Genomic DNA, 27,521 nt, shown 5'->3' on the forward strand with positions numbered 1-27,521 from the left:
TTTCTACCACTTTATCCTGCTTCTTTGTGTGGGCTGTTATGGTCTGTTGTCTCCAAGGCATCATGGCGTTGGTGTATTTAGATCTCTGTTAACTGTTTTTGAAGAGCATCCTAGGGTGATTCAGGCTCTTCTTGGTGGTTTTTTTATCACTGGCCCGTTGGTGGAGACGGAGGTAGTGGCTGTTGCCCAGTAAGTGAAGTCGCAGGAGGTCTGGGTGTAGTTGTGTCTTATGGGGACTCCTGCCATCTCCCACTCAGTTGGATACAAATTACAAGTGAATAACCATCAAAAAACTAGAAGCAGATGGACAAAAAACACCCCATGTAATCACACAGCAACAGTATCCAAAAATGGAAAAAGAAGTAGAAAAAACAAGAAAACCTGTAATATCTTGGGATAGGGTACTAAGAGAAAAAAGTAGAGAAGGAGAATAATGAACAACAACAACAAAAAAAAAAAGTGGGAAAAATGCAAAAAGGAAAACAAGGAACTAGGTTAACTATGAGAAAAAATGAGTGGGGGACCTTCATTTTAAAAAAAAAAAAGATTTCAAGCAGGAACAGGGAAAAGAAAAAATGCTAAAAACTAGGACCTGGGAGGGGAAGATTAAGAATAATAATAAAAAGGAGAAAAATATTAATAATAATTGTTGTTTTAAAACAGACAAATACAAGCAAACTAATCATCAGAGAAAAGAAAGCAAAGAAGAAAAAAAGAAAAAGAAAAAAAAGAGAAAAAAATTAAAAGTATCAGTGGAGGACAGGGCAGGGCACCCAGGCTCTGTCTGAGCACACATTCTGTGATGGAGTTCCTGTGGGTTCAGAAGGTAGGTGGGAGTCGGGGAGGGCTGCACCTCCGTTTAGCAAGCTTGTGTGTGGTTTAAGACTAATAAGAGGAATGTCGTACCTTTTCAGTCTTGTGGGTCTGGTATGTACTTGGGATTGCTGGAAAGCAGAATGTGTTCTCAGGCCCCAGGATTCTGCCAGAGCACTGTCTCTTTAAATATGCAAAATAGTCAAGCCGCTATTAATCCTTCAAAATGGTGGCACCCTCCGGACTGGCAAAAGTCCACAGCTCAGCCCGCCTTTCTCTTCACCTTCTCCGTTTATTCCCCAGCTACTGTGCACAGTCCTCCCTGCAGTCCCTGGGTAGCAGGGCTGATTTTTTGGTTAATTCTTAGGTCCTACCACCATTTGGGAATCCCCAAGCTGTCTGTGCTGTCAGGATCGCTCAGGATTGCTGCTATACCGCAGCTCCATATGTCTCCTTTTTTGGTATTTTCATGCAAATTCTTCTGCTAGTTGGGGTTTAGTCCACTTCTATATCTTTCCCTTCAAGGCTCAGGGGTCCAGGATTATCTTCTCTATCTGTGTTAATTGTTTCCCTTTTCTTTGTTGAAGAGGGTCTGTGCAGTCTTTCTGCGTAGTCCGCCATCTTGCCGGTGAATTCTCAATGTTTTTAAATTTATTAAGGCTTCTTTATGGCCTAACACATGGTCTATTCTGAACAACATTTCATTTGCAGTGGAAAAGAATGTATAATGTGCTGTTGTTGGGTGAAGTGCTCTGTAGATGTCTGTAAGATCAAGTGCGTGGATTATATTGTTTAATTCTTTTGCATCTTTGTTGAGTTTCTTTACAGTTATTCTATCTTTGATTTAAAGTGGTGTATTAAAATCTAGTATGACTGTGGAGTCACCTATTTGTCTTTCTATCCTGTTAAAGTCTGATTTATGTATTTTGGGGCTCTTTCCTTTTGGTTCATAGATATTTATTATGGTTATGTCTTCTTGTTCAGTGGATCCTTTAATCCTTGTATATCCTTCCTTGTCTCTTACGGTGGTTTTTGTCTTAAAGTCAACTTGATCAGAAATTAATATTGCCACTCCTGTTCTTTTATGGTTGCCGTTAGCTTGATATATCCTTTTCCAACCTTTGATTTTTAACCATTATTGCCCTTTTTTAAGGTGTTTCTCTTGTAGAGAGCATATTGATGGGTTATTTTTCCTTATCCGGCCTGCATCTCTCCATCTTTGAGCAGTGCATTTAATCCTTTGACATGCAGTGTAATTATCAATAAGTATGAATTCGTTGCTGTCATTTTGTTACGTGTTTTTTTCGTGGTGTTCTTTGTTTCTTTGTTCTATATAATTTTCTGTGCCGAGCTCATTTTGTTTATGAATTGTGTTATCATTTCTTTTGTTGCCGTTGTTTTAGTATTTGCTAAATATTTGCTCTTTTCCTCTTTTTTATGGTGATGTGTAGGTTTATCTTTTTTCTTTGAGGATACCCTGTGATTTATAATTTTCTCCCCAAGTCTAGACCTGTTAGTTCTCTTTTACAACTCTCTTGAATTCCTCACCATTTAGAAATTCTGTAATTATACTATTTTTTCCCTCTTTTTTGGTTTGTAGTTGTCTTCATTTGCCAATTGATAGCTCTGATTTCCTGTATACAATCTTGTAAGCTTATTTTACTTTGCATATTTCCATGGCTGTGTTGGTTTCTGAGTTATGTCATCTTGTGTATTAATGGTTGGTTTTTGTTTGCTGTTTTTGGTTCTCTGTTCAAAGGACTCCATTTAGTATCTTTTATAAGGTTGATTTAGTTTTAGCAAATTCCCTTAATCTGCTTTTTTGAAAATGTTCTAATTTCATCATCATCTTTGAAGGGATTATTTTGCTGGGTATATAATTCTTGGTCAGAAATTTTTCTCTTTCAGGGTTTTATATATACTGTCCCATTCCCTTCTTGCCTCCATGTTTTCTGCTTAGAAATCAGAACTTGGTGTTATTGGTTTTCCTCTGTAGTTAACTTTGTTTTTCCTGTGAACCTTTCAGGGTTCTTTGTTTTTGGTTTTGGTGAGTTTGATGATGGTATGTCTTGGTTATTTTCTTTAGGGGTCTATCCTGTCTGGGGTTTGTTGGAATTCCTGAATGGATATAGTCTCATCTTTGATCATATCAGGGAAGTTCTCTTTCCACAAATCTTTGACAATTTTCTCAGTGCTTTGCTTTTTGTCTTCCTGTTCTGGAATTCCAATTGCATGTAGGTCATTTCTTTTGATGGTATCCCATGTGAATCTTAGGCTTTCTTCATTTTGTTTTGATCTTTTTTTCTGATTGATCCCTTTCCAAAGAAGTATTCAGGTATTTGTCTTCAATTTCATGAATTTTGTCTTCCATTAATTTGATTCTAGTCCTTTGCCCTTTCAATGTGTTATCTATTTCTGAAAATTTATTATTAGTCTTCTGGATTTCTGTAGATTTTGTATCATTTCTGCATTTTCATTTATTTTGTCATTTTGTTCTTGTGTTTTCTTCTGAAATTGTTCTATGGTTTTATTTGTGTTTTCCTTAATTTTGTCAGTGTTTTCCTTGATCTATCTCTCAATCCGTTGAAGGTACCTGAGTACAATTTTTTTGAATTATTTATTAGGGAGTTTCAATGCTGCTTCTTTCTCAGAGATGTGTTCTGAGTCTGTATCTTGCTCCCTTGTTTCTACCACTTTATCTTGCTTCTTTGTGTAGATTGTGATGGTCTGTTTTCTCTGAGACATTGTGACTTTGTTCTATTTGTATTTAACTGATGATTGCATGTTGGAATGATTTGCCCAATATATATATATATATTTTTGGATATATTTCAGTAAGCAGGGTACTGTGCTCCTGTATTCGCTAGTTGGCAGCACGTATCCACTCACCACTTGTCTCCTGGTGGGTGTGATAGAGAATGACAGTGGCTGCACAGATCTCTGTTAACTGTTTATGAAGAGCAATTGAAGGTGTGTCAGGTTCTTATTGGTGGTCATATATTGTTGGTCAATTGGTGTAGAAAGAAGTGGTGGTTCTCACTCAGTATGTGGATCTGCAGGATGTGCAGTTGTGGTTGTGTCGTATGGGCATGGTTGGTATCTCCCACTCAGTTAGACAAAACAACAATTGAAAAACCATCAAAAGAGTGAAAGCAAATGGACAAAAAACACACCGTGTAAACATACCACAATAATCACCAAAAAGAGAAAAAAGGAAAAAAAAAAAAAAAAAAAGAGGAAAGGCGATAAATGAGAGAAAATATTTAAAGAAATACTTTGAAAAGCCAAAAGAAATATGCATAGAAAATGGGAAAGAGGAAAAAAAAATCTGAAGTACCTGGGAATATCTGAGAAAAGAAGTAGAGTAGGAGGATAATGAAGAAAAAAAAAAAAATGGGAAAAATGCAAAAAGACAAACAAGGACTGAGGAGAACCACAAAAAAGAAAAAATTCTGAACCAGGAATAGGGAAGAGAGAAAAAGCTGAAAACTAGAACCTTTCCAGTCCTTTGTGTCTGTATGTCCTTGCGGTCCCCACTAAGTGGAGGCTATTCTTAGGTCCCTGGAATCTGAGAGAATGCTGTCACTTTGCATATCTAAAATGGTTGAACTGCTTGTAAACATTCAAAATGGCTGTGCCCTCTGGACAGCCAAAAGTCCACAGCTCAGCCTGTCTCCCTCTTTGCTGCTTTCCTTTTTATTCACCAGCCACCAGTGCATTTCTCTGTGCAGCTCCTGGCTAGCAGGGCTGATTTTTAGGTTAATTCTTAGGCCCTAACACCACTTGGCAGGAGCTCTGGTAGCATAGTGCCTAAGGCGCTTGACTGCTAACCAGAAGGCTGGCGATTCAAACCCACAAGCCACTCCTCAGAAGGAAGATGGGGCAATCTACTTCCGTAGTGATACTGCCTCGGAAACCCAAGGAGGGTTTGCTATGAGTCAGGTCCGACTTAAAGGCACATAACAGCAACAACAACAACACCATTTGGCAATATCCAAGCTGTCCATGCTGTCAGGATTGCTAACAGTCCACAGTTCCATATTATCTCCTTTTTTTGGTGTTTTCATACAGGTTCTACTAGTTGGAGTTTAGTCCACTTCTGTATTCTTCCTGTCAAAGTTCAGGGCTCCAGGATTATGTTCTGTATCTGTGTTAACTGGTTCCCCTTTTCTTTGTTGAAGAGGGTCTGTGTAATTTGTCTCTATATTGGGCCATCTTACCAGAACCTCTCCCAAATCCTCATTATCCATATTGTCCCTTCATGAAAAAAGGTTCCTGAGGATATTAAGAAATCTTTTATAACATTTCAAGTAGTGATTTACTGTAAAAGTTTATCAGTGATCAGTGGATATATTTAACCTTTGTGCTAGAAATATGAACTTCCCTGAATAAGGGCCATAAATGTAGCCACCTCAGTCAATTTACTTCTGGTAAGGGATTGGATTTAAAAATAGTCTGGAATAGGTATTTCAGAACCAGCCTAGTATTGCCCCTTTCACTTTTACAATACGAGCCGCTTGCTCCCCAATAAACATTAAGGCTGTGTTTTAGGCATAGGCATTTGTTGAACTCCAGAAATATAATAATGGGGTTGGTTTTTTTTTTGGTTTTATATTATCACGTAAGTGTCACACAGCTGTTGGATTGATAATGTTACATTGATATACTGTAACAATACTTTATAATTAGTTAATTGACTAGAAGAAAAATGTTGGGTATTTTCAGTTAGCAGTAGGGATTGTACTGTTAGTGGTACCATCGAATTTAAAAGTGATCCTAGTACAAGACCTGAATACCATATTGATTTTAGTGGAGACTACAGTTGTTCTAAGACGAGGAGATAAGCCTTAGTTAGCTATTGATTCAAGAGACTGGCTGTGATAGGCAGTAGGTCTTTGATGTGTGCTGGGTCTTGAGTTAACATCCCTTTGTTAACCTCAGCACTGTTGACATTTTGGGCTGGACAATTCTTTGTTATGGGGGCTGCCTTGTGCCCTGGTCTCTACCCATTAGGTGCCAGTAACAGCTCTCAATGTCCTCTAGATATTGCCAAATGTCTCCTGGGGGCAGAATCATCCCCTAGTTGAGAACCACTGACTTAGAGCATGACCTTTCATGTATACGAAAGAGAAAGATTTATGCTATCTGAGAGATTTGAGGTAGTTGTTGAGTACTTTGAGATCATTGGGGCCTTTTGGCTTCTGTGTTCCATGGTCCTGGTTCTGAGGCATTTGATTTCATTCAGTCATTCAGAGGCCTTGCAAATTAATTAAAATTTGTTATCCATTGTCTGCCATAGCCAGTTAATCATAGAAATTCTCTTGTCTTTCAGTTGTTCTTGGGTAATTGGGTAATTGGTAATCTTCCCTTAGATAATGCCCTTCCTTCAGCCAATAGATTATGGCCTAGATAAGAGTGTTGTTTTGTGGAATTGGAATTTTTCATCAGAAGGTTTGTGTTCCTTTTTTAGCTAGCTCTGGATAGATTAACAAGGTCATTCTTAGATCTTAACAGATCAGCAGGATATAAGAGGAGTGTGGTGGTTATGTTTGTGTGTCAATTTGGCTGGGCTTGATTGAGTGGCTGGGCAGCTGGTGGTAGTTATTCCCCATGATGAGACTGGCAATCAGCTCCATGGTGGGATCTACCACAAGCAGCTGAGTAGCTGCCTTTGGGATGTGGTCTGCTTCCTGTATATATGGAGAAGCCTTAGGAATGGTCTGCAGCCTATGGCAGGTTTGGACCCTGCATGTAGCTGTGTCTTTGTTGAGCAGCCTGCCGTGCTTTGCCGACCTTAGGACTTACAATGGACTTGAATTAATAGCCTGCTGTGTGGTTTGGTAACATAGGGGCTATGCCTTTTTTCTTGTCAATCTTGGGTTTTTCAGCCTCAGCAGCCAGCAGCTGTCTGAGTGAAGAAAAGCTGCTAGCTCCAGTGGGCCGGGAGCAGGAGGCAGAGCTGAATACCAAGGTTGAGGGGCTTTCACCCAGCCCCTAGAGTCTGGCACTTTGAACTTGGACTTAAAGCCTCCAAATTGTAAGAATAAACTCCTGTTTGTTAAGGCCATCCCATTTGTGGTATATTTCTTGTCAGAGTGGCACTAGGAAACCGGAACAAGGAGCTTACGCACATATTGGATCAGAGTACCACGAGGGGTCCATGTATACCTAAGATCTTGTTTTAAGGCTTGAGAGAAGTAGGAAGGCACGTCAGTAAATCCGTGGAGCACAATTCTATCAGTAAATTGTTGATTTTTCCAGGAGAAAGAGTAAATTTAGGCTGTTATACAGAATGGGATACTGAGAACCTGAGCATTCAGGATACACTGTAGGGAAATGAGTATTTACTTGTTACGTGTTCACAGATCTTAAACAAATCCATATCCTCAACCATTAGGTTTTTTAAAACAGGTAACATTAGGTGATGGCAGGAATCGGTGCAAGGACTTGATAGTCCTTTTCCTGTTTAGCTAGTCACAGTTGGCCTAAGGCCTTCTTTGGCTTTTGCTCTAGAAAGTATTGAGGAAGTTTAGGTAAAGACTGAGGAGGACCATTATGGACTCTTTTGGCCTTTGTTGCAGTTATTTATATGTGTCCGTGGAATCATTTGCCCACAGGAATTCTTGGACTATCGTTAATTCTTTGGTTATTTCTTGAACCATATACAGTATGGACAAATTAATATTCAACTAAGCTATAATTTGATTATGTATAGGAGAATTTTGAGAGGTCTAAAAATAATCTGTCTGCAATACATTTTATCTGACAATTTCATTTTCAAAACAAGTCTCTTATCTGTCAAATTTTTCAGAAATTGTGTGACCTAGAGCTTCTAGAAAGAGTGTGTCCAGTGATCCCAGGGTAACAGTTACAGGGTGGCAGAAGTGAAAGACACTGGGTATCTTCCTTTCCTGGGCAAGCACTCTAATGCTAAGGTAGAAATCTGAACAGATTGAAAGCACAAAACTGTGTTGTAGACAAGCTAGGGACAGATGGGGACTTTTTTGCCTGGAGCTGTTTCATTCATGATGGATCAACAGGTTATAGCAGGTCAGGGAGCTTGGTGGAAAGTGAAACTACCCCCACACCTTATTGTGAGACTGAATTTCTCCACAGTGGGGCATGTGCACTTCAGGAGGACCTTATCTCACTGGGCAGGAGGCAAACTTGCAGGCAAAGGCATGGCAGATAGTAAGTAAGATGGGAACATCTCCCAGAAGTCAGTTTGATGCTACAGAGGTGGAGGATGGGCTTACTTCTGTCAAGCAGCTCTCAGGTCACAGGCCACTTTTGTATAACCTGGGTTCTCACCATAGAAACACATGACCTCACAGTGGGAATAAGACTGAGTTCTAGGAACCACTTCCCAGTGGGAGTGGAGATTCCCTCCTCCTGGGGAAATTGGTTTCCGTGTGAGGGGTTTTCTGTAAACAGTACACAAAGACACAGTTCCCAGATGGGATTACCCCTTGCTCTGGTCCCTTCCCCAAACTTGACACCTGGCAAAGTGAACTGATGATAAGAGACCTACCACAGCCCAGACAAATGCCAAGAAGCAAAAACAAAACAAACAGGGTCACAGAATTAACATCAAAAGAAACTTACACAGTTGCTCATTTTCCTTACCCTTAGCTGCCACCCTCCTCACCAATCCTACAACCTACCCCTCAGCCTCCCAGGCCTAGGCAATCACTAATTTGCCTTTTCTGGGCATTTTATATAAATGGAATCATACAATATGTGTCACTTTGTCACTAGTTTCTTTCACTTAATGTAATGTTTTCAATATTCATCTGTGTTGTAGCATGTATTGGAACTTCATTTCTTTTTATTGCCAAATAATATTCAATTGTATAGATATACTGTATTTTATTTATCCACTCATCAGTTGATGGACATTTGGGTCATTTTCACTTTTTGGGTATTGTGAATAATGCTGATGTAAACATTCCTGTACAAGGTTTTACATGAACGCATGTTTCCATTTCTCTTGGCATTTTCTCCTGGGAGTGGAGTTGCTGTGTCATATGATAACTCTTTGTCCAATTGTTGGAGGAACTGCTAGACTGTTTTCTAAACAAGCTATGTCATTTTATGTTCCCATTAGCAGTGTATGAATTTTTTAAAATTAATTTTCAAACTCTCCCTTCATATGATTTCAGTTCGCTATCATGGTTAAAAGTCATTAGCAAATACTAGCTAGATTAAATGTAGATTTTAGTAACATTGGTTCCAGATATGACATTGGTCCCACCCCCTAATTTACTCTTAGACCCTGACTGCCCACAGTTGTCCAGTCTGCTCTTGCCAAGTGTAGACATGCTCCAGTGAAAACACTGTGCCCCATTTGCTAATCACAGTTTATGTTACTCACTGTTTAGCAACATGTTGTGGTGGTTGTTCTTTCTGGGCCGGCAGGTCTGTGATAAAACCATGTTTTAATGCCTTCTTTGCTATTCTGTGTTTTCATTAGGTCTGTTAGGAAACAGTAACAAATAACCCTGTACTGGGCAGACTTTTCTGGATACTAATGGAATTGCAATCTTGACACTTCCTTTTCTCTCTGTTTTAGATGTAGCTGCTATAGCCTGTGGCCGTGAATTCTTGGTGAACTCAAGCCGGGTGCTGTTGGATACAATACTGCAGCTTCTGGGGGATTTGAAGCCAGGACAGTGTACCAGACTCAAAGTGTATGGTGCTTATTTTATTAAAAAGTTAATGTTTATTCTCATATTATTTAGAATATGCTGATTGGCTTCTTTTCAAGTAAACTCAGTAAATGTAGTAAAAACCAAAAAACCCAAATCTGTTACCATTGAGTCGATTCCGACTCAGCGACCCGCATGGGGTTTCCAAGGCAGTAAGTCTTTACAGAAGTACATTTCCCAGTCTTCTTTCTGCGGAGTGACTGGTGGTTCGAACTGCCAACCTTCTGGTTAGCAGTCAGATGCCTTAGGCACTGTGCCACCAGAGCTCCTTAGTAAATGTGGCAGTGGTTCTGAAAAACAGAAGAAATAAATTGTTTGGAAAATTAAGGGTGCACTATGGCATAGGGGAGCTCTGGTGGCGTAGTGCCAAAGGCACTTGACTGCTAACCAGAAGACTGGGGGTTCAAGCCCATGAGCCACTCCTTAGAAGGAAGGTTGGACAATCTGCTTCCAAAGGGATACTGCCTCGAAAACCCAAGGAGGGATTGCTATGAATTGTAGACGACTCAGTGGCACATAACAACAACAACATGGCATATAACAACAACAATAACAATCTGTTAAATACTATTTTGAAAAAATAGTTTAAACAAAAGGAACACTCTCACATTAGAGCAGTCAGTGAGTTACAGATGATATCATATGATAACTCAGGGTTATATTATCTCAAAATGCACTTACAATAAATGCACTTACTTTTCAATAAAAAAAAATGTTGTGTGTGTGAAATACAAACAATTGTAATAATCATGCGATGAATTTTCTGGTAAGGGCAGAACAGGGCTGCAATAAGCAGGTCAAATTCAAATGTAAAATTTTTACCATCAGGTAATGTATGCAGCAGACATTTTTGACCCTTTCCTTATCCCTTGTTTTATCCCAGAGCCTTCCTGCAAAGAATGCAGGATGGGGTGAGATAACCTGCTACATACATTTCTTGGATTAAATAAACAAACACTAAAACTAAAGTTGTAATGGTTTGTTTTGGGGCCACAACCATTTTGTTCACGTCATTGCATCAGGGTGTCATGTAAAGATTGTAGTGGTAACACACAGGAGGTCCACATGGCCCAGATTTGGAGAGCCAGAGAATACTTCCCCTGGGGGAAGCAGGAACCTCTGAGTTGTGATGTGAGGGCAGGTGTGACAAAGCCAGGTAAATGCAGGGTGAGGAGCATCCCAAGAAGCAGGAATACCATGTGCAAAGGAACATGTATAAGCCTGAAGACTTTAAGGAAAGGCCTCCTGGCATCAGGATTGGCACCATGGGTGGCATTGCCATCCTCAGAGGGTAGTTATTGACCACTTTCCATGTGTGGTTGCTGTTTCTGTTGTTGATGTTAAGTTGTTTAAAGCCCCTAACCTCCCCGTAGATTAGGCACTGTGTTATCTCAGTTTCACAGATGAGGAAACTGAGGGACAGAGAAGGTATATTTTGCTCAGGGTCACAAAGCCATCCATTCATTGACAGTGTCAGAAAATGAATTTGAGTAATTTGGAACCATACACCAGATATCTGGTAGCATAGTGCCTAAGGCACTTGACTGCTAACCAGAAGGCTGGCGGTTCAAACCCACCAGCCACTCCTCGGAAGGAAGATGGGGCAATCTACTTCCATAGTGATACTGCCTCGGAAACCCAAGGAGGGGTCGCTACGGGTCGGGTCTGACTCGACGGCACATAACAACAACAACAACAACACCACCACCAGATATGAGTAATTTGGGAAAATCAAAATGTCTTTGTACTAAGTAACTTCTTTCTTTTCTCATTATGTACCAGCAGATAGATTGCTGTAATACTATTTTTTTATCAGAGACTGAGGAAATGTAGAAATAAAATGAAAGCTGATTCAACAGTGTATTTTTTAGTGCTCACTATGTTTTTAGCTGCTGGGCTAGTCCTTGGTTCCAAGAAACTCATAATCTGGGGAAGAAGGTGGCTCAAACAGAGTTAATTACCCTGCCATGGGATGTGTTAGATGTCTGCAGAGCTCTTAATGAACACAGAGGAAGATGTGCTAATCAGAGAAGTCTCCTTAGAGGAAGTGGGTAACCTTGAAGAAAACCAAGGGGCTTCCTCATTATGCGTGGTAGAAAGAAGTAGGGTAGGCTGGAAGCACTTTCCATGCAGTGGAAATTTTATTTGTAAAAAAGTAAAAGAATAGATTTTGTTTAAGGGCACCCAGGTATATGGATATAACTGAAGAGCAGTTGTGTGTATATGTCTTTTATGTTTTTGCCATTATAGGTATGTGGGATTATGTGGGGCCCTTAGTATGTCATGCCAAAGAAATGGTTTGAAAGATTTTAAGCAAGGATTGATGTTATCAGATTTGAATTTCAGAAAATAGAAATTATTAATTATTATTTATTTTATATGTTAGAATTCATACATTTGTATAGTTATAGAAAATAACTGTGGGCATGGCATAGAAGATGAATTAGCTGGGGATGAGACTGATTCCTGAGAGACTAACCAGATGGCTAGTTTATTTCAGTAGTTCTGTGTTGTAAAATACATATTTCTGTGCTTTACGTCATTGGTTTACACCATGTAGATTTCTAATCTGCAGCAGGAATAGTCCTCCCTGAAGGCATCAGAGCAATTATTGCCATTGAGCTAATGGTTTGCATAGAGCTAATATGGCAGTGACTTCTTAGCTTATGTTGTTGTTGTTGTTATGTGCCATTTAGCTTATAGCTTATAGTAGCCTTCTATTTGGGGAATGATATTTTCCAGTCTGTGCGAATGAATCCAGTCCACAGTACCTGCTCTTTAAACTGCCAGATCCAGCAGTAATCCTTTGGTAATACTTCACATTCATGGATTGTCTTCAAAAATTGGTAGGAACCTATGGGAGGTCAAGTACCTCTTAAGGGATGCTCATAGAATATGATCATTTAAAAGTCTGTATTAAAATGAAATGTCAGTAAATTAAATGTAGAAAAATATCCAGAATTTCTAAGTTCTTCTTTTTTATATATAGCTTTCTTTGCACTTGAAATTGTGTGAGGTTGTCAAAAACAAAACAAAAAATACCACAAAAAACCAAACCTACATTTTTGAAAACTCATCCAAATGGGGACCGATATCCTTGATCCTTGGTTCCTTTTTTCTTTTCATTTTTGCTTTATGGAAAGTTCTCTGTTACCCATCAAACACCCTGAAGTACCCTGTGGTATTCAGAGCAGGAATGTGAGGTCCTTCTCCAGCTATTTTCTCTGAAGGCCTCTGGTTCCTGCTACCCTGCTTGTGTCTCTTGGTGTGAGGCACGTGTATTCTTTCAGCTCTTGTATTATCTTCCTGGCCTTGAACAGTTCATCTCAACTTCGCTTTACAAATGACCTTAGTTTGGGACCAAGATGTCTGATCCTCCCTGACCCAGTGACCCTGACTTTCAGGGCTGCAGGCTGTGAAAGTGTTCATCTGGAAGCCTTGGTTGTTCTGTATCTTGGCCTCCAATTTCGTAACCAAACTCTTGGCACCACACTTTCAGGTCTTAATAGTCTTTCCAGCTTCTGCCTTCAGTTACCATTTTGGGCCTTGCTTCTACCCTGACAAAGGGGAAAGGAGAATGCATCTTCTGACCTCCTCTAACCCCAAAAGAGGAAGACAGAATCACCATTAGCAGCTCAAGACCTATTCCTGTGAGGCCAGATGTGTTGCCTCCCTCTAGTCTTTTCACCAATCCTGACACCAACTGTTCTTTCCACAGCACCCACTACCTCTCTGCCGGGTTCAATAATTGGCTACAGTGGCCACACAGAACTCAGAGATTATGGGGTTTGTTAGGGAAACAACAGGCTACAACTCAAGTTCAGAAATGCACTCAGTCTCTTGCAGCCGGCCATCTCACTCAGCAGCCAGCAGTCTCAGTAGCCCATCACTCTCTCACTAGTGTGTGTCTCTCATGTTTCTCTCTCAGCAGTGTGTGTCACATGTCTCTCAGGAGCACATTTCTCTCAGCAGCATGTCTTCCTTAGCCAGCAGTCAGAGAGACTTCTTTTGCCTCTAGGATGGCTCTTTTTGAGCCTAGTAGAGTGACCACTAACCAATCCCAACATCAGAATTCTGTATACCTGAGAGAGAGTGAACTTTCCAGAAAATTACTGTGGTAGTTATGTTTGTGTGTCAACTTGGCTAGGCCACAATTTTGTGTGGTTTAAGCAGTTGTGATGTGGTTATTCCCATGATGGGATCAGAGGAATATGTTGTGAGGAGCCAGTTGGTTGAAAGCGAGTTTCCCTAGAGGTATGGACTGCTTCCAGTATATCTATGGACATCCTGGGAAAAGAGACATTCTTCTGGGGATCGGGATTCTTTTGTGCTGCCTAGAACTGTCTCTGAGCAAACAATCCACCGTTCGGCCTGGAGATCTTGGATTCATCATTCGTTGGAGTCAACAGCCAGTATACTGCCTGCCAACCTTGAGCTGCTCAGCCCTGCAGCTATAAAAGTTGGGAAAAGCCTCCAGCTTGACGTTTGATCCAAGAACTTTGGACTTGCCAACTTCTATAAGTATGTGAGCCATTTTCCTAAGATAAATTTCACTTTCCCTTTCTATATAAGCTTTACTGGTTTTGTTTCTCTAGAGAACCCAGTCTAACACATTTGGTACCAAGAGAGTGGGGTGCTGCTCTGACAGATACCTAAAATGTGGAAACAGGACTGCAGTGCATCCTTGACCCGAGACCCTGGCAGAGAGACCCCAGCATATGGCATGACAGACAGCAGGAGCAGAGCAAGAGACTGGCATGAGAGACGGCAGGAGCAGAGTGCAGAGACCGGCATGAGAGACGGCAGGAGTAGAGTCGAGAGAACCAGCATGAGACAGCGACAGCTTTACTAGCCCACGGAGGAGAAAGCTTGATGCCTTTGGTTAGGTGGCTTCCTGGCAGAGTGGGTTGCTTTCAGGCATTAATTGGTAGAAAAGATCGGCATGAAACGGAGTAGTAGGTTGGCCGGCCCATGGAACAAAAATGCTGAGTGCTTTTTGGGCAGGGTTTTTCAGTGGAGTGGGCTGCCTTTGGCATTAATTGGCAGAAGCAGAGACCAAGGAAACAGAAGCACAGCTGCCTCAGCCTGAAAGGGTGGGACCATGGCCTTTGGAAGTAGAATGATAACAGCCTCTTAGGTTTCAAAGAGCCAGGCCTTCACCAATTTGGTTCTGGAGTGTGGGGCTGCTCGTTCATGTGAGCCAGTGGGATGGAGCCATAGCCGCTGCCCAAGAGTGAGGAGGTGGGGCTGCCATGCCCAAGAGGTAGAGGAACGTGGCCTGCCAGGCCAAGGGGATGAGGTCACCACTTAGGGGAACTAGGGGACTGGAGCCACCCAGTGGAGGAGACCTATACAGATAGATACCACCCATTGAACATCTGTAGAGGTGCCAAGTTGACAAGGGGTGGAATTGTGGTAGTTATGTTTGTGTGTCACCTTGGGTGGGCCTGGTTGAGTGGCTGGGCAGCTGGTGGTAGTTATTGCCCATGATGAGACTGGCAATCAATTCCATGGTGGGATCTACCACAAGCAGCTGAGTAGCTGCCTTTAGGCTGTGGTTTGCTTCCTGTATATAAGGAGGAACTTTGAGAATGGTCTCCAGCCTATGGCACACTTGGACCCTGCATGTAGCTGTGTCGTTGCTCAGCATCCTGCTGCACTCTGCTAGCCTTGGGACTTAAAATGGACTTAAGTTAATGGCCTGCCATGTGGTTTAGTAACATCGGGACTGTGCCTTTTTACTTGTCAACCTTGGGGTTTCTCAGCCTCAGCAGCCAGCAGCTGTCTGAGTGAAGAAATGCCTCTAGCTCCAGTGGGCCAGGAGCAGGAGGCAGAGCTGGACTCTAAGGTTGAGGGGCTTCCACCCAGCCCCTAGAGCTTGGCACTTTGAACTTGGACTTAAAGCCCCTAAATTTTAAGAATAAACTCCTGTTTGTTAAGGCCATCCCATTTGTGGTATATTCTTGTCAGAGTGGCACTAGGTAACCAGAACAATTACTTTGTGCTGCTCCCAACAGAAATACCCCAGGATAACTTTAATTATAAGGAGCTACTCAGTTGCTAACAGCAAAGTCCACCACGGAGACATATAGCTAGAAAAGCCACACTGTGTGATTTACTACACCACATACTCCCACCCTCTACAGTGGACTCTTCCTTTGCTGTGTTGTCTTTCACCTGTGCCCCTGCTCCTTCCTCACGTTCACCTCCACTCCCCCAGCTCCCAGTATTCTGCACAAGATGTAGGTTGTGGTGATTGGTGCTCCTACCAGGTTGGCTTTGTCTTGGAGTGGACTTAATTATGCTTGTACTCTTTGCTTACCTTAGTTTTGCCCTTTGCTTTGGGCTTTGCCTTGACTCAGATCTTATGTTAAACTGTTTTCTTAATGGACCTTCAGCATGTTCTTGTTTTGCTTTCACAGTTCCCACTGGATAAAACTTGTGTTCTGGAAATGTGAAGAAGAGTTCGTCTTTCATCTTACTTCTGCCTTGCAAAGCCTTGCCCCACTGTCCCCTCTTCCTTGTGGGGCAGGGTTTCTCAACCTCGGCACTATTGGCATTTTGAGCCAGATAATTGTTTGTGGTGGGGGGGCTGCCCTGTGCATTGTAAGATGTTGAGCAGCATCCCTGGCCTCTCCCCAGTAGATGCTAGTAGCACCTTCTCTCCCAGTTGTGATAACAAAAAATGTCTTTAGATATTGCCAAACGTCCCCAGGTGGGCAGAATTATCCCTGGTTGAGAACTACTGCTCTGGGTCATTAACACTCATGGTCTCCCAGAGTTTTAATTGAGGGTTCAGAAGGTGTCTAATTTCTTTAGCCAGTTATGTCAGATCTGAGACACTAGTGTTCTACAAAATGTGTGTTACTGTCCCTGTGAGGGCTTGTGTGTTAGGGGTCGGCTGGTGTGACTATGTGGAGATCCAGGCTCTAGTGTGTGGGGATCTTTCAGAGTGGCAGTCCCTCAGAACGATACTGGGCATTAGAGCACCAAGTGAAGCATACCAATTTAAAAAATAGCTTGACTGAGACATAATTGGTGTACAATAAACTGCATATACATACATACACAATTTGATAAGTTTTGGTGTATGCCTCTGTGAACTCACCACTATAGTCAAGATAAGGAGCATATTCATTACCCCCAAAAGTTGAATCTCTCTCCTCTGTCTGTTCCTGCCCAACAAACCACTATCTTCTGGTGTCCAACCACTGATCTGCTTTCTGTTACTCAATGTTAGTTTGCATTTCCTAAAATTCTATAAAAATCTATTTTTGGTGTAGAGAGGATCTGCTTTCCCTCAGTTTTTGATATTCATCCATTTGTAGTGTGTATCAATAGCTCTTTCCTTTTTATTGCTAAATTGTATTCTGTTGTATGGTTATACATAGTTTGTATTCATAGTTGCAGGCTATGAAAGTATCCATCTGGAATTTGTAGTACCACCTGACTTTTTGGTTGTTTCTGGTTTTGAGTTATTACAAATAAAACTGCTATGAGCATTTGTGTACAATTCTTTATATATACGACATATAGTTGTATTTCTCTTAGGTAAATATCTAGGAATGAAATGACTGGATCATATTTGTTTTGATTCTCTAGTGCTATTTTAACAGACACACACCACAAATGTATGGCTTTAACAAACAGGCTTAGTCTCTTACAGTTTAGGAGGCTGGAAGTCCAGGTTCAAAGTGCCAGCTCTAGGGGCATCAGCTATGACTTTTGTTCCTAGCCCACTGAACCTGGAGGCTTTTCTTGATTCAGGCAGCTGCTGGCTGCTGAGGCTGACAAACAAGGCCGACAAGTAAAATGGCACAGTCCCAAGATTATAAAAAAACATGGCAGGCCACTAATTCAAGTCCATTAACAGTCCCAAGATTGGCAGGTAATATGACCAGCCGTTGAGATGAAGAGTCAGCTGTATGCAGGGTCCAAGCGTGCCAGAAAGCTCAGAGACCCTTCTCAAAGCTGTCTTCTCATATACTGAAAGCAGAGCACATGCCTATGGCAGCTACTTAGCTGCTCCAGTGGATTCTACCATGGAGTTGATTACCAGTCTCATCATGGGGAATAACTACATCCAGGTGCCCAGCCACTCAAAACCAGGCCCAGCCAAGTTGACACACAACTACTACAATGTTGTAGGTATATATTTAATTTTTAAAGGAAGTGCAAAACTGTTTTACAAAGAGATTATGCTGTTTTATATTTCCACCACCAGCATATAAGAATTTCAGTTCCTCTACACCTTTGTCAGTACTTAGTATGGTGTTACATTGTGGTTGTAATTTGAAAATTTAGTTAATGACTAATGATACTAAGTGTCTTATTTGCCATCTGTATATCTTGTTTAGTGAACCATTTGTTTATTTTGCCCTTTTAAAAAAATTGTTTATTATTACTGAGTTTTAAGGGTTCTTTATGTATTCTGGATATAAGATTTTTATCAGATAGTGATTTGCAAGTATCTTCTCAGTCTGTGGTTAGTCTTCTTACACTTTTAACAAAATATCTTTTGAAGAGTAGGAATTTTTATTTTTGATGGAGTCCACTTTTCAGTTTTTCTTTTGTGGGTCATGCTTTTGATGTGGTATCTAAGAAATCTTTGCTTAACCCAAGGTTACTAAAGTTTATCTCCTAGAAGTTTTATAATTTTAGGTTTTTTATTTAGGTCTCTGATCCTTTTGAGTTAATTTTCATATATGATGGAGTTATAGATCAAAGTTAATTTTTTAACATGGATTTCCACTTGTTTTAGCACTATGTTCCAATTGAGAAGACTATCTTCCTCCATGGAATTGCCTTTGTACCTTTGTCAGAATTCAGTTGTTCATTTATGTTTTTCTGCTGTTCCATTGATCTGTCTTAATTCCGATACCACGCTGTCTTGATGGCTACAGTTTTATAATAATTATTGAAATCAGATAAGTTACTCTTTCAACATTGTCCTTTTTCAAAGTTGTTTTGGTATTGTAGGTCATTTGCATTTCCATATGGATTTAGAATCAGCTTGTTAATTTTAACAGAAAGTCTGCTGGGATTATTATTGAGTTTATGTTGAATCTATAAGTCAATTTTGGGAGAACTGAAGTAACAATGTTGTCTTCTTACCCTTGAACGCAGTGTGTCCCTTCATTAGGTCTCCTTTTATTTCTCTGAGGAGTGTTTTTGTAGTTTTCACTGTATGGATTTTACACATTATTTTTTGTCAGATGTTGTTGTAAGGTGCCATCAAGTCAGTTCATGTCATAGTAATCCCATGTACAAGAGGACAGAACATTGCTTGGTCCTGTGCCATGTTCACAATTGTTGCTGTCTTAGAGCCCATTGTTGCAGCCACTGTGTCAGTCCATCTCATTGAGGGTCATCATCTTTTTTGCTGACCCTCTACTTGGTGTAGTGCCTAATGCATTTGACTGCTAACCAGAAGGCTGGTGGTTCAAACTCACAAGCCACTCCTCGGAAGGAGATTAGGCAATCTACTTCTGTAGTGATACTGCCTTGGAAACCCAAGGAGGGGTTGCTATGAGTTGGATCTGACTCGATGGCAGTGAGTTTGGGTTTTTTTGGTTTTACTTTGTCAAGCATGATGATCTTCTCCAGGGACTGGTCCCTCCTCCTAACATGTCAAAAGTACATAAGACGAAGTCTCGCCATCCTCATTTCTAAAAAGCAGAATTTGGGCCCTACTCACAGTGTACCCCCAAGTATTTCATGGTTTTAAATGCTATTTTGAATAGTATTTTTTTAAAATTTCCATTTCCAATTGTTTGTTGTAGTATATATGAATGCAGTGGAGCATTTTGTGTGTTGAATTTATATCCTTTATATACCTTACTGAACTCATTTTTTTTCTGGTAGCTTTTTTTGTGGATTCCATAAAATTTTCTGCACATATGATCATGTCATCCATGAATAAAGAGCATTTTACATATTCCTTTCCAAATCAAATGCTTTTATATCTTTTTCTTTCGTGATTGAACTGCTCAGCACCTCCAGTAAATTGTTGAAGAGAAGTGGTAACAAAGGGCATTCTTGCCTTGTTCCTGATCTTAGAGGCAAAGCACTCAAGTTATTTACCATTAAAAATGATATTTAGCTGTGGGTTTTTTATAGATGTCCTTTTTCAGGTTGAGGATGTTTCTGTCTATTCCTAGTCTCTGAGAGGTTTTTTTTTTTTTTTCCCAAATGTTCAGTTTCATCAATTTTCTTTTTTTTTCCTGTGTCAGTTTAAATGGTCATGTGGTGTTTCTTCTTTAGATTATGGTTATAGAGGAGTACATTGATTGGTTTTCAGGTGTTGAACCACTCTTGCATTTATGGCATAAGCTCCACTTGATTGTGATTATTTATTATTATTTTATATTAATAGCCTTTTTAAATAGCAGTTTTAGGTTTACAGAAAAATTGAGCAGAAAGTACATAGTTACCATATATTTCCCTCTTCCCTGCACAGTTTCTGTTGTTAATATCTTGCATTCTTGTGGTACATTTGATAAACCAAATGAATACATTATTATTTTTTAAAGTCCATAGTTTACATTATAACTCATTCTTTGTGTTGTACAGTTTTTTGGGTTTGACAAATGCATAATGTCATGTATCCACCATCACATAGTCGTATTGGATATTTTCACTACCTTAAACTTCCCCTTGCACTATATCATGTACGATAAATGAAATTTCATTCTATTTAGATCAACAGTCAATGTCAGTGGAAGCAGCAGTCAAGAAATCAAACAATGTATTGCTTTGGAAAAATCTGCAAAAGATCTCTTTAACCTTTTAAAAACAAAGATGTCACTTTGATAACTAAGTGCCTGATCCAAGCCATGCTCTTTTCAGTTACTTCATATGCATACAATAGCTGGACAATGAAAAAGGAAAACAGAAGAAGAATTGATACCTTTGAATTGTACTGATGAGGAATATTAAATATATTGTGGACTGTCAGAATGGACACATCAGTCTTGGAAGGAATACATCCAGAATATTCCTTAGAAGCAAGAATGGTGATACTTTGTTTTGCTTACATTGGACTTCATCAAGAAAGACCAATCGCTAGAAAAGGACATCTTGTTTGACAAAGTAGAGGGTTGGTATGGACTTAAATATCCCCTTATGTATCACACAGGTTTCCGTCAGATCCCTTGTCGCCATTGTCACACTTTTGACCTTGAACAGACTTTGCTACCACAGTCTCCACTCCTCTACCAGGGTTGCTCAGTGATACTTGAGGGAAATTTTTCCAGGTACATGCACTGTTGTCTCTGTACTCACCTGGTCCTTGTACCCGTTGGCATCCTTCCCTGTGTCCATACTCAGTTCCTACCTTACTAGTTTCGCTCAGTTTCTACAGTCATACTTATATTCTAGCACTCTACTCTCTTTGTGACTCCTTTTAGATGCTCCTCTTGTCTCTAGATGGTGTCCTAGCGGGTGGCTTACTTCCTGCTTCATAGAGAGGATGGGGGTACAGCTGTGAACTTACTCATCGCAGCCACCTGTCTTATTTATACCCACAGCCACCCTCACTTTATTCTGTGTCAGAAGAACATGGGGCCTTTGGGTCTTTTCATGAGTAACCCTCCCACCCCTGATTTTGACTCACTGTCCTCTGGGATTTTGCTCAGTGAGTTACACATCTTGCTTCAGCATTTTCATGTTCTCCCTCTATTCTGGCTCCTGTAGCAGGGCTCTGGGGTCTCCATCAGAACAGCTCTTCTGGTTTGGGTGCCTTTGGGTACACTGTGATGTAACACATGAAGGACTAGCTCAGGGTATTCTGTTACTTTTCTTCCCTTTGGGATCCCCAGTACCTTGTGGGTTCCTGGGCTTAGAGCAAACTTGATTCTACTGTGAGGCTATAGTGCCATCTTTTTGGTGACAAACACCCATCAGGTGACATGTGGTGCCTTTTGTGCCTCTTTCTCTGTACATTCGTTCAGGGCTGTCACCTCCCAGGTCACGCAGTCTCTGCCAGTTTTGGGAAGAACTTCTTTTTAACTCTCCAAATCTTAATACATTCAGCATCTGATGACCAGACACTGCAGCCAGTGTTTAGAACCAGTTCAAAGTGGTTCATTTATGACTAATGGAGTAAAATCAGAACAGACCAAATTTTAAAATTTAGGTGAAGCAGAATGATAACCAGAACAGGAAAAATTATCGGTTGAAGCCCTAGAATGGGAGATGTAGAAGAGGTATGGGAGCCCTTTCAAGAGCCTAATGCAGGAGATTGGATCTTTGCCAGGACTGTGGAGTGTGACACTTTCATAGCCGTGCAGTTGGCCATTATCTTTGAGCTGGGTGCCATTGTTTCCGACTCTGCTTGTTAAGAGAATTGGCTGCTATGCAAGTGCACGCTGCCCTTGTTTTCAAAGAGGAAGATTAAGTTTCTAGCATGGTGTTGAGCTGTAATACTTTCCATTCTACCTATTGTTCCAGTTTACCTACATTGTATAAATTCGGGTCCATCCCAATTTCACTTCTTTGATCATGAGTGAACCAGGAAGAACTAGTTTGAAACTCTGACTGCAGCTGACCCCAGGGGCCCTAAGGTCCTTTGTACTGCAGCAGAGACTAGATGCTGGCTCTATAGTAGGGCATTGGACATCCCCTAGACATTTAGACCTCCAAAGAGACCTCCTTCTAGTTAAACCAATCAATGCCAGTGCCTTCTTTATTAGAGATACTTCATAGCCGTATCTTCCTCATTGGTGTTTGCCACCTGGCAGATCACATGCATGCAAGCCACCCTCACGTCACACTCTGACCAGATAAGGCTGGCAGTACACCTCTGGCAGGTGTCCTCTGTACAGTCTCCTCACTCCCTTGAAAACTTGGACAAAATGCATCAGGAGCTTTCCTATCTCACTATTGTCAGCCCTTTAGCCTTCCATCTCTGGCGTGGGTCACCAGGCCTGTGCATGTGGGGCTAGCACCTGTGCACACTCTACCTTGAACTGCCACACTTACCCTTGTGGTTATAGAGAGGCCATTGAACACCCTCCTGACACTGTGGCTGGCACAATGGACTCTGAGTCTGTCTCATTGTTGTGGCTTGCCTTCACTGCTGGCATAGGGTCATTCTGACGCTTTTAAGTGGAGATCTGTTTTAGGAGTTAGGATAGCTTATAGCCATTTTAAGTTTTCTTTCTGCCTTCCTTTCTATCCTTTGTCCCTCTTCCCCATTCCTTTCTCCCTTCCTTTCTCTCTTTCTCTCGTGGCCATGTTATTTTTTTCTCATTGCCCATGCTTCATTATGACTTAACAATCTTTAGTGACTAGGCTGCAAGAAGTTTTTTTTTTTTTTTTTTAAGTTTTGTTTTAACGCTCCATAGGGTCCTTAGGGTCAGTGTTGGGGTCAGTCAGACCTGCTGGAGGTCTGGACTCATACAATTGAATATGTTGGCTGAAGGCCCAGAGTTTAAGGTGGTAGCTCATCTGGAGGGAGGAGACCAGTGACAGGTAGCTGGATGCCAGGGAAGGTTGAAAGAACACATGCCTGTGACAAGTGATCCACTTCTACAAGAGAAAGTGTGTATATAGACACTAGGACATGTATAAAAATGTGATGGCAGCAGTGTTTTTAATAGCAAAAAAAAGTGAGTAAAAGGAAACTACCTTAACATTTATGACCTGCAGGATAGTTAAATAAATTGTGATCAGTTAATGCATTGGAACCTAGCTGTCAACATAAACGAGAGCTGTGCACATCAACATAGATCTCACCATGGTTTGGAAGACATACTGTATACTATCATTGATATAAACATGCAGAACATGACTGGGGGTTCCATCATATGTAGTAAAAGTATAGAGAGCTACATGGCTGTTTCAGATATCAACTGTCAAATAGTGATTATCACTCCCTAAAGTATGTGTATAGAACAGTTAACTATGGTGGCAAGGTTTTCTTTCCTCAGTAAGGAGGGGTGTGTGGGCACTATTCATTGTATTTTATCTTTCTTTGTGTGTGTGTGTGTGTGTGTGTGCGTGTGGTCAATGTTACATGATAGATAAAAATTATTATAGAGATAATTTGATTAGGGCTACGCATGTTAGAGGCCACAGGTTTTTAGGTTAGATTGGGGGGGGGGCACAGAATTTGTTAATTACTGCATTTCTCCTTATTAAAAATCAGTAAGTTATAGAAAATGCAAATTTCTGTCAAGAGTCATTTGGTCCGAAAATGTCTGATTGTGCGGCTGAGTCTACTTGTTTCTTTCTCAAATTTATACTTACAGTCTTGGGTAAGAATTTTATTGCTCATTGTTCTTTAGAATTTCTTTATGGTGTTAATTTGGCCACTTCACATTTTAGTCAGTTTAGGATGACTGATTAGTATTGTTTGTTTCTAGGTGGTGAACATTACGTCCATGCTGTTTTTATTGTTTATTTTTATTCCTAGTTTGTTTTGAAGTCCTGGATGTGTTTATTCTTTGTTACTCCTGGGTTATAAGTTTTATTTTCTTTTAAAACAAAGAATAAGGTGGTTCAGTTGCATCACTTTTACTTTTATTGACTAATGTAGTATGTCAGACTGTTGAGAGGGGCTTTCTTACTCTTCACTGGAGTTTCTCCCTCAAGCTTTGTGCATTTAGGTAAAGAGAACTTCTTTTTTATTGATGGTAAGTTATCTGTGTTGCTTTGTAGCCTTTCAAATTTGCTAATACTACTTTTATTTTAGCTTTGGTTTCAGTCCTTTTATTATAAATGTCAGATGTATCTAAAATTATCAGTGAGTACAGAGATAGAGAAGTTGCTCTTTTGGAGCCCATTAATCCCATTTATAATGGATTTTCTGCTTAGATTCATGGTAGGAAGCAGAATTTGCCTACTGTTTTTGTCGTTGGAAGAAAAAGTCTGATTCCTGGTACAGTAGTTTGGAAATGACATTTACTTTTAATATCTCAATACTAGAAGAGTGAATTGAATAGGCATTCTCTTTTGACCTGACAACTGGGAACTTGATACATTATTTAAAAAATGCTTTTGGTCAGAACAGAAATGTTATGTTGAAGAAAACATTTGCTTAATAAATGGAAAGTTTATTGTTTGCTAGCTCCTCCTGTGACCTTGAAGAAGTCTTTGGTCTTCTGTAAGATGCAGTCGGGGGTAATGACATGAGGTCTCAGGTGGCACTGTGCTTTTCACAATTATATTTGTTCCATTTCAGCTTCTTAAGGATGACTGATGTTGCCCAAATAGAAAATTTTAAGATTATTTGTTAATTTTTGAGTTGTTTTTGCCACCTTAAAGTTAAATGGAAGCCACTGAAAGATCTCAACTGGACATATTTTCTGAAATTTGCCCCATCTTATAGTTATCATCCAGATATTGTCTTTGTCTTTTAAGATCTAGGAAGGTTGGCTTATTTTAATTTCATGCCTTAAAGCAGAGTTCAGCAAGATTTTTCTGGAAAGAGTCAGATGGAAAATAGTGGCCTATCTGCTCTGTGCTGCAGTGACTCAGCCTTGCTCTTGTAGCATGAAAGCAGCCGTAGACAATATATAAATGAATGAATGTGGCTGTGTTCTAGTAAACAACCAACATTCTAGTCAGTGGTCACACTGACCACCATGTGACCAGTGCCAGTTGATGCTACACTTGAACACTAGTTGTAGATGGAAGCTTCCAGCTCTCTTTGTAATGTCAGTGATTACTAAAGGATCTGCAGGTGTAATGTAATGCTTCATCCTTGATAGCCACTGCTGGGTTTGACTTACAGGCAGTGATTTGCTGACCCCTGCCCTAAAGAATGGTGTGGAAACTTCCATCTACAATTAGTGTCCAAGTGTAGCATCTACTGACAGTGGTCACACAGTGGTAAGTGTGACCACTGACTAGAAGGTTGGTGGTTCAGACCCCAACAGCAACTCCATGGAAGGAAGGTGGGGCAATCTACTTCTGTAAAGACATACTGCCTCGGAAACCCAATGGGAGTTGCTATGAGTTGGCATTGACTCAATGGCATTGGGTTTATGGGTGGATATGTAGAAATGGGATTGCTGGGTCATGTGGTGGGTATATTTAAAGTCTTCAAAAGAAACTGCCAAACTGTTTTTCATTCTGTCAGCAATATGTGAGAGTTTTCAGTTGCTCCTCATTCTCTCCAGCATTTGATATTTGTTTTATTTTTTTAGTTTTATTCATTCTAATACATGTACAGTGGTATCTCATGTGGTTTTAATTTACATTTCCCCACCAGCCACTCCTCGGAAGGAAGGTTGGGCAATCTACTTCCGTAGTGATACTGCCTGGAAAACCCAAGGAGGGGTCGTGATGAGTCAGGTCTTACTCCACGGCAGATAACAACAACAACAATGACTAATGATATTGAATTTTTTTTTTTAAAATGCGTTTTATTGAAATATAATTTATGTACAGTAAAATACACAAAACCAAAGTGACATGGGTCAGTGTTTTTTTTTTTTTTCCCCAGTGTTCCCTCCTCTCCCCTCCCACCCCTGGCAGCCAACAAAAAAAGTTTCCCTCCATATATAAACCTTTCCTTGACCCTCCACAACAACGAACTAATACTATATTTGTCCTTCTGTGATTGACTTATTTCACTCAGCATAATGTCCTCCAAGTTCATCCATGTTATGTGGTGTTTTGCAGACTCTACATTATTCTTTAGTGCTGCATAACATTCCATTATGTGTATGTACCATAGTTTGGTCATCCACTCTTCTGCTATAAATCTTAGAGATAAGTCCCTTGCCAGATATGTAATTATCAGCAAATATGAATTTTTTGCTGTCATTTTTGTTATGTGCTTTTTTGTGGTATTGATTTCTTTGTCCCATATAATTTTCTGTGCTGATCTTGTTTTGTTTATGAGTTGTGTTATCACTTCCTTCATTGCTATTGTTTTAGTATTTGCTGAATATTTATGCAGGTCCTCTTTTTTGATGTGAAGGTTTATCATTTTTCTTTGAGGTTACCCTGTGATTTATAGTTTTCTTCCCAAGTTTAAAACAGTCTGTTTTATCTTGTAGTTGTCTTGACTTCCCTACCATTCAGAAGTTCTGTAATGACAGTTTTTTTTCCCTGTTTTTGGTTTGTAGTTGTCCTCATTTGTCAATTGATGTCTTTGGTTCCCTGCTTACAATCTAGTAGGCTTATTTACTTCATATACTTTCATAGCTGGGTTGGCTTTTGGGTTATATATCATGTGTATTAATGGTCAGTTGTTGGCTGTTGTTGCTTCTCTGTCCAAAGGGCTCCCTTTAGCATCTCTCTATAAAGTTGGTCTGGTTTTAACAAATTCCCTTAATTTCTGCTTCTCTGGAAATGTCCTAATTTCACCATCATATTTGAGGGACAGTTTTGCTGGGTACAAAATTCTTGGTTGGAAATTTTTTCTCTTTCAGGGTTTTATATATATCATCCCATTGTCTTCCCACCTGCATGGTTTCTGCCAAGAAATCTGAGCTTAGACTTATTGGTTGCCCCTGGTAGGTAACTTTTTTTTTTTTTTTTCTTGTGCTGCTCTCATGATTCTTTCTTTGTCTTTGGTTTTGGTAAGTTTGATGATTTTGATGATTTTCTTTTGGGGTCTATCCTGTTTGGGGTATGTTGGACTTCCTGAATGTATATATTCTCATCTTTTATCATACCAGGAAAATTCTCTTCCAACAAATCTTTGACAATTTTCTCTGTGGTTTTATTTGTCTCTTCCTGTTCTGGAATTCTGATTACTCGTAGGTTATTCCTTTCGATGGTATCCCACATGAACCATAGGCTTTCTTCATTTTCTTTTGATCTTTTTTCTGATCTATCCCTTTCCAAAGAAGTGTTCAGGTATTTGCCTTCAGTCTTCCTAATTCTGTCTTCCATTCATTCAGTTCTGTTCCTTTGCCCATTCAATAATGTCTTACCTATTTCTGAGAATTTAGTATTAATCTTCTGGATTTCTGTGTGTAGATTTTGTATCATTTCTAATTTTTCATTTATTTTGTCATTTTGTTCTTATATTGTCTTTCAAAA

At 40.2% G+C, this 27,521-nt stretch overlaps 1 protein-coding gene across 1 annotated transcript in view; it reads left to right on the forward strand.

The window, feature by feature from the left end:
* Positions 1-27,521, forward strand: part of LOC103202421 (heat shock transcription factor 2 binding protein) — a 271,770-nt gene that overhangs the window by 87,946 nt on the left and 156,303 nt on the right. Inside the window, exon 6 of the mRNA XM_007947307.1 lies at positions 9,386-9,503. Within this exon, the coding sequence (XP_007945498.1) occupies positions 9,386-9,503 (118 nt within the window). The remainder of the gene's footprint in view (positions 1-9,385; positions 9,504-27,521) is intronic.

The sequence above is a fragment of the Orycteropus afer genome, unplaced genomic scaffold (assembly GCF_000298275.1).
Source record: "Orycteropus afer afer isolate SDZICR_OR568_19922 unplaced genomic scaffold, OryAfe1.0 scaffold00179, whole genome shotgun sequence".
Classification (NCBI taxonomy): Eukaryota; Metazoa; Chordata; class Mammalia; order Tubulidentata; family Orycteropodidae; genus Orycteropus; species Orycteropus afer.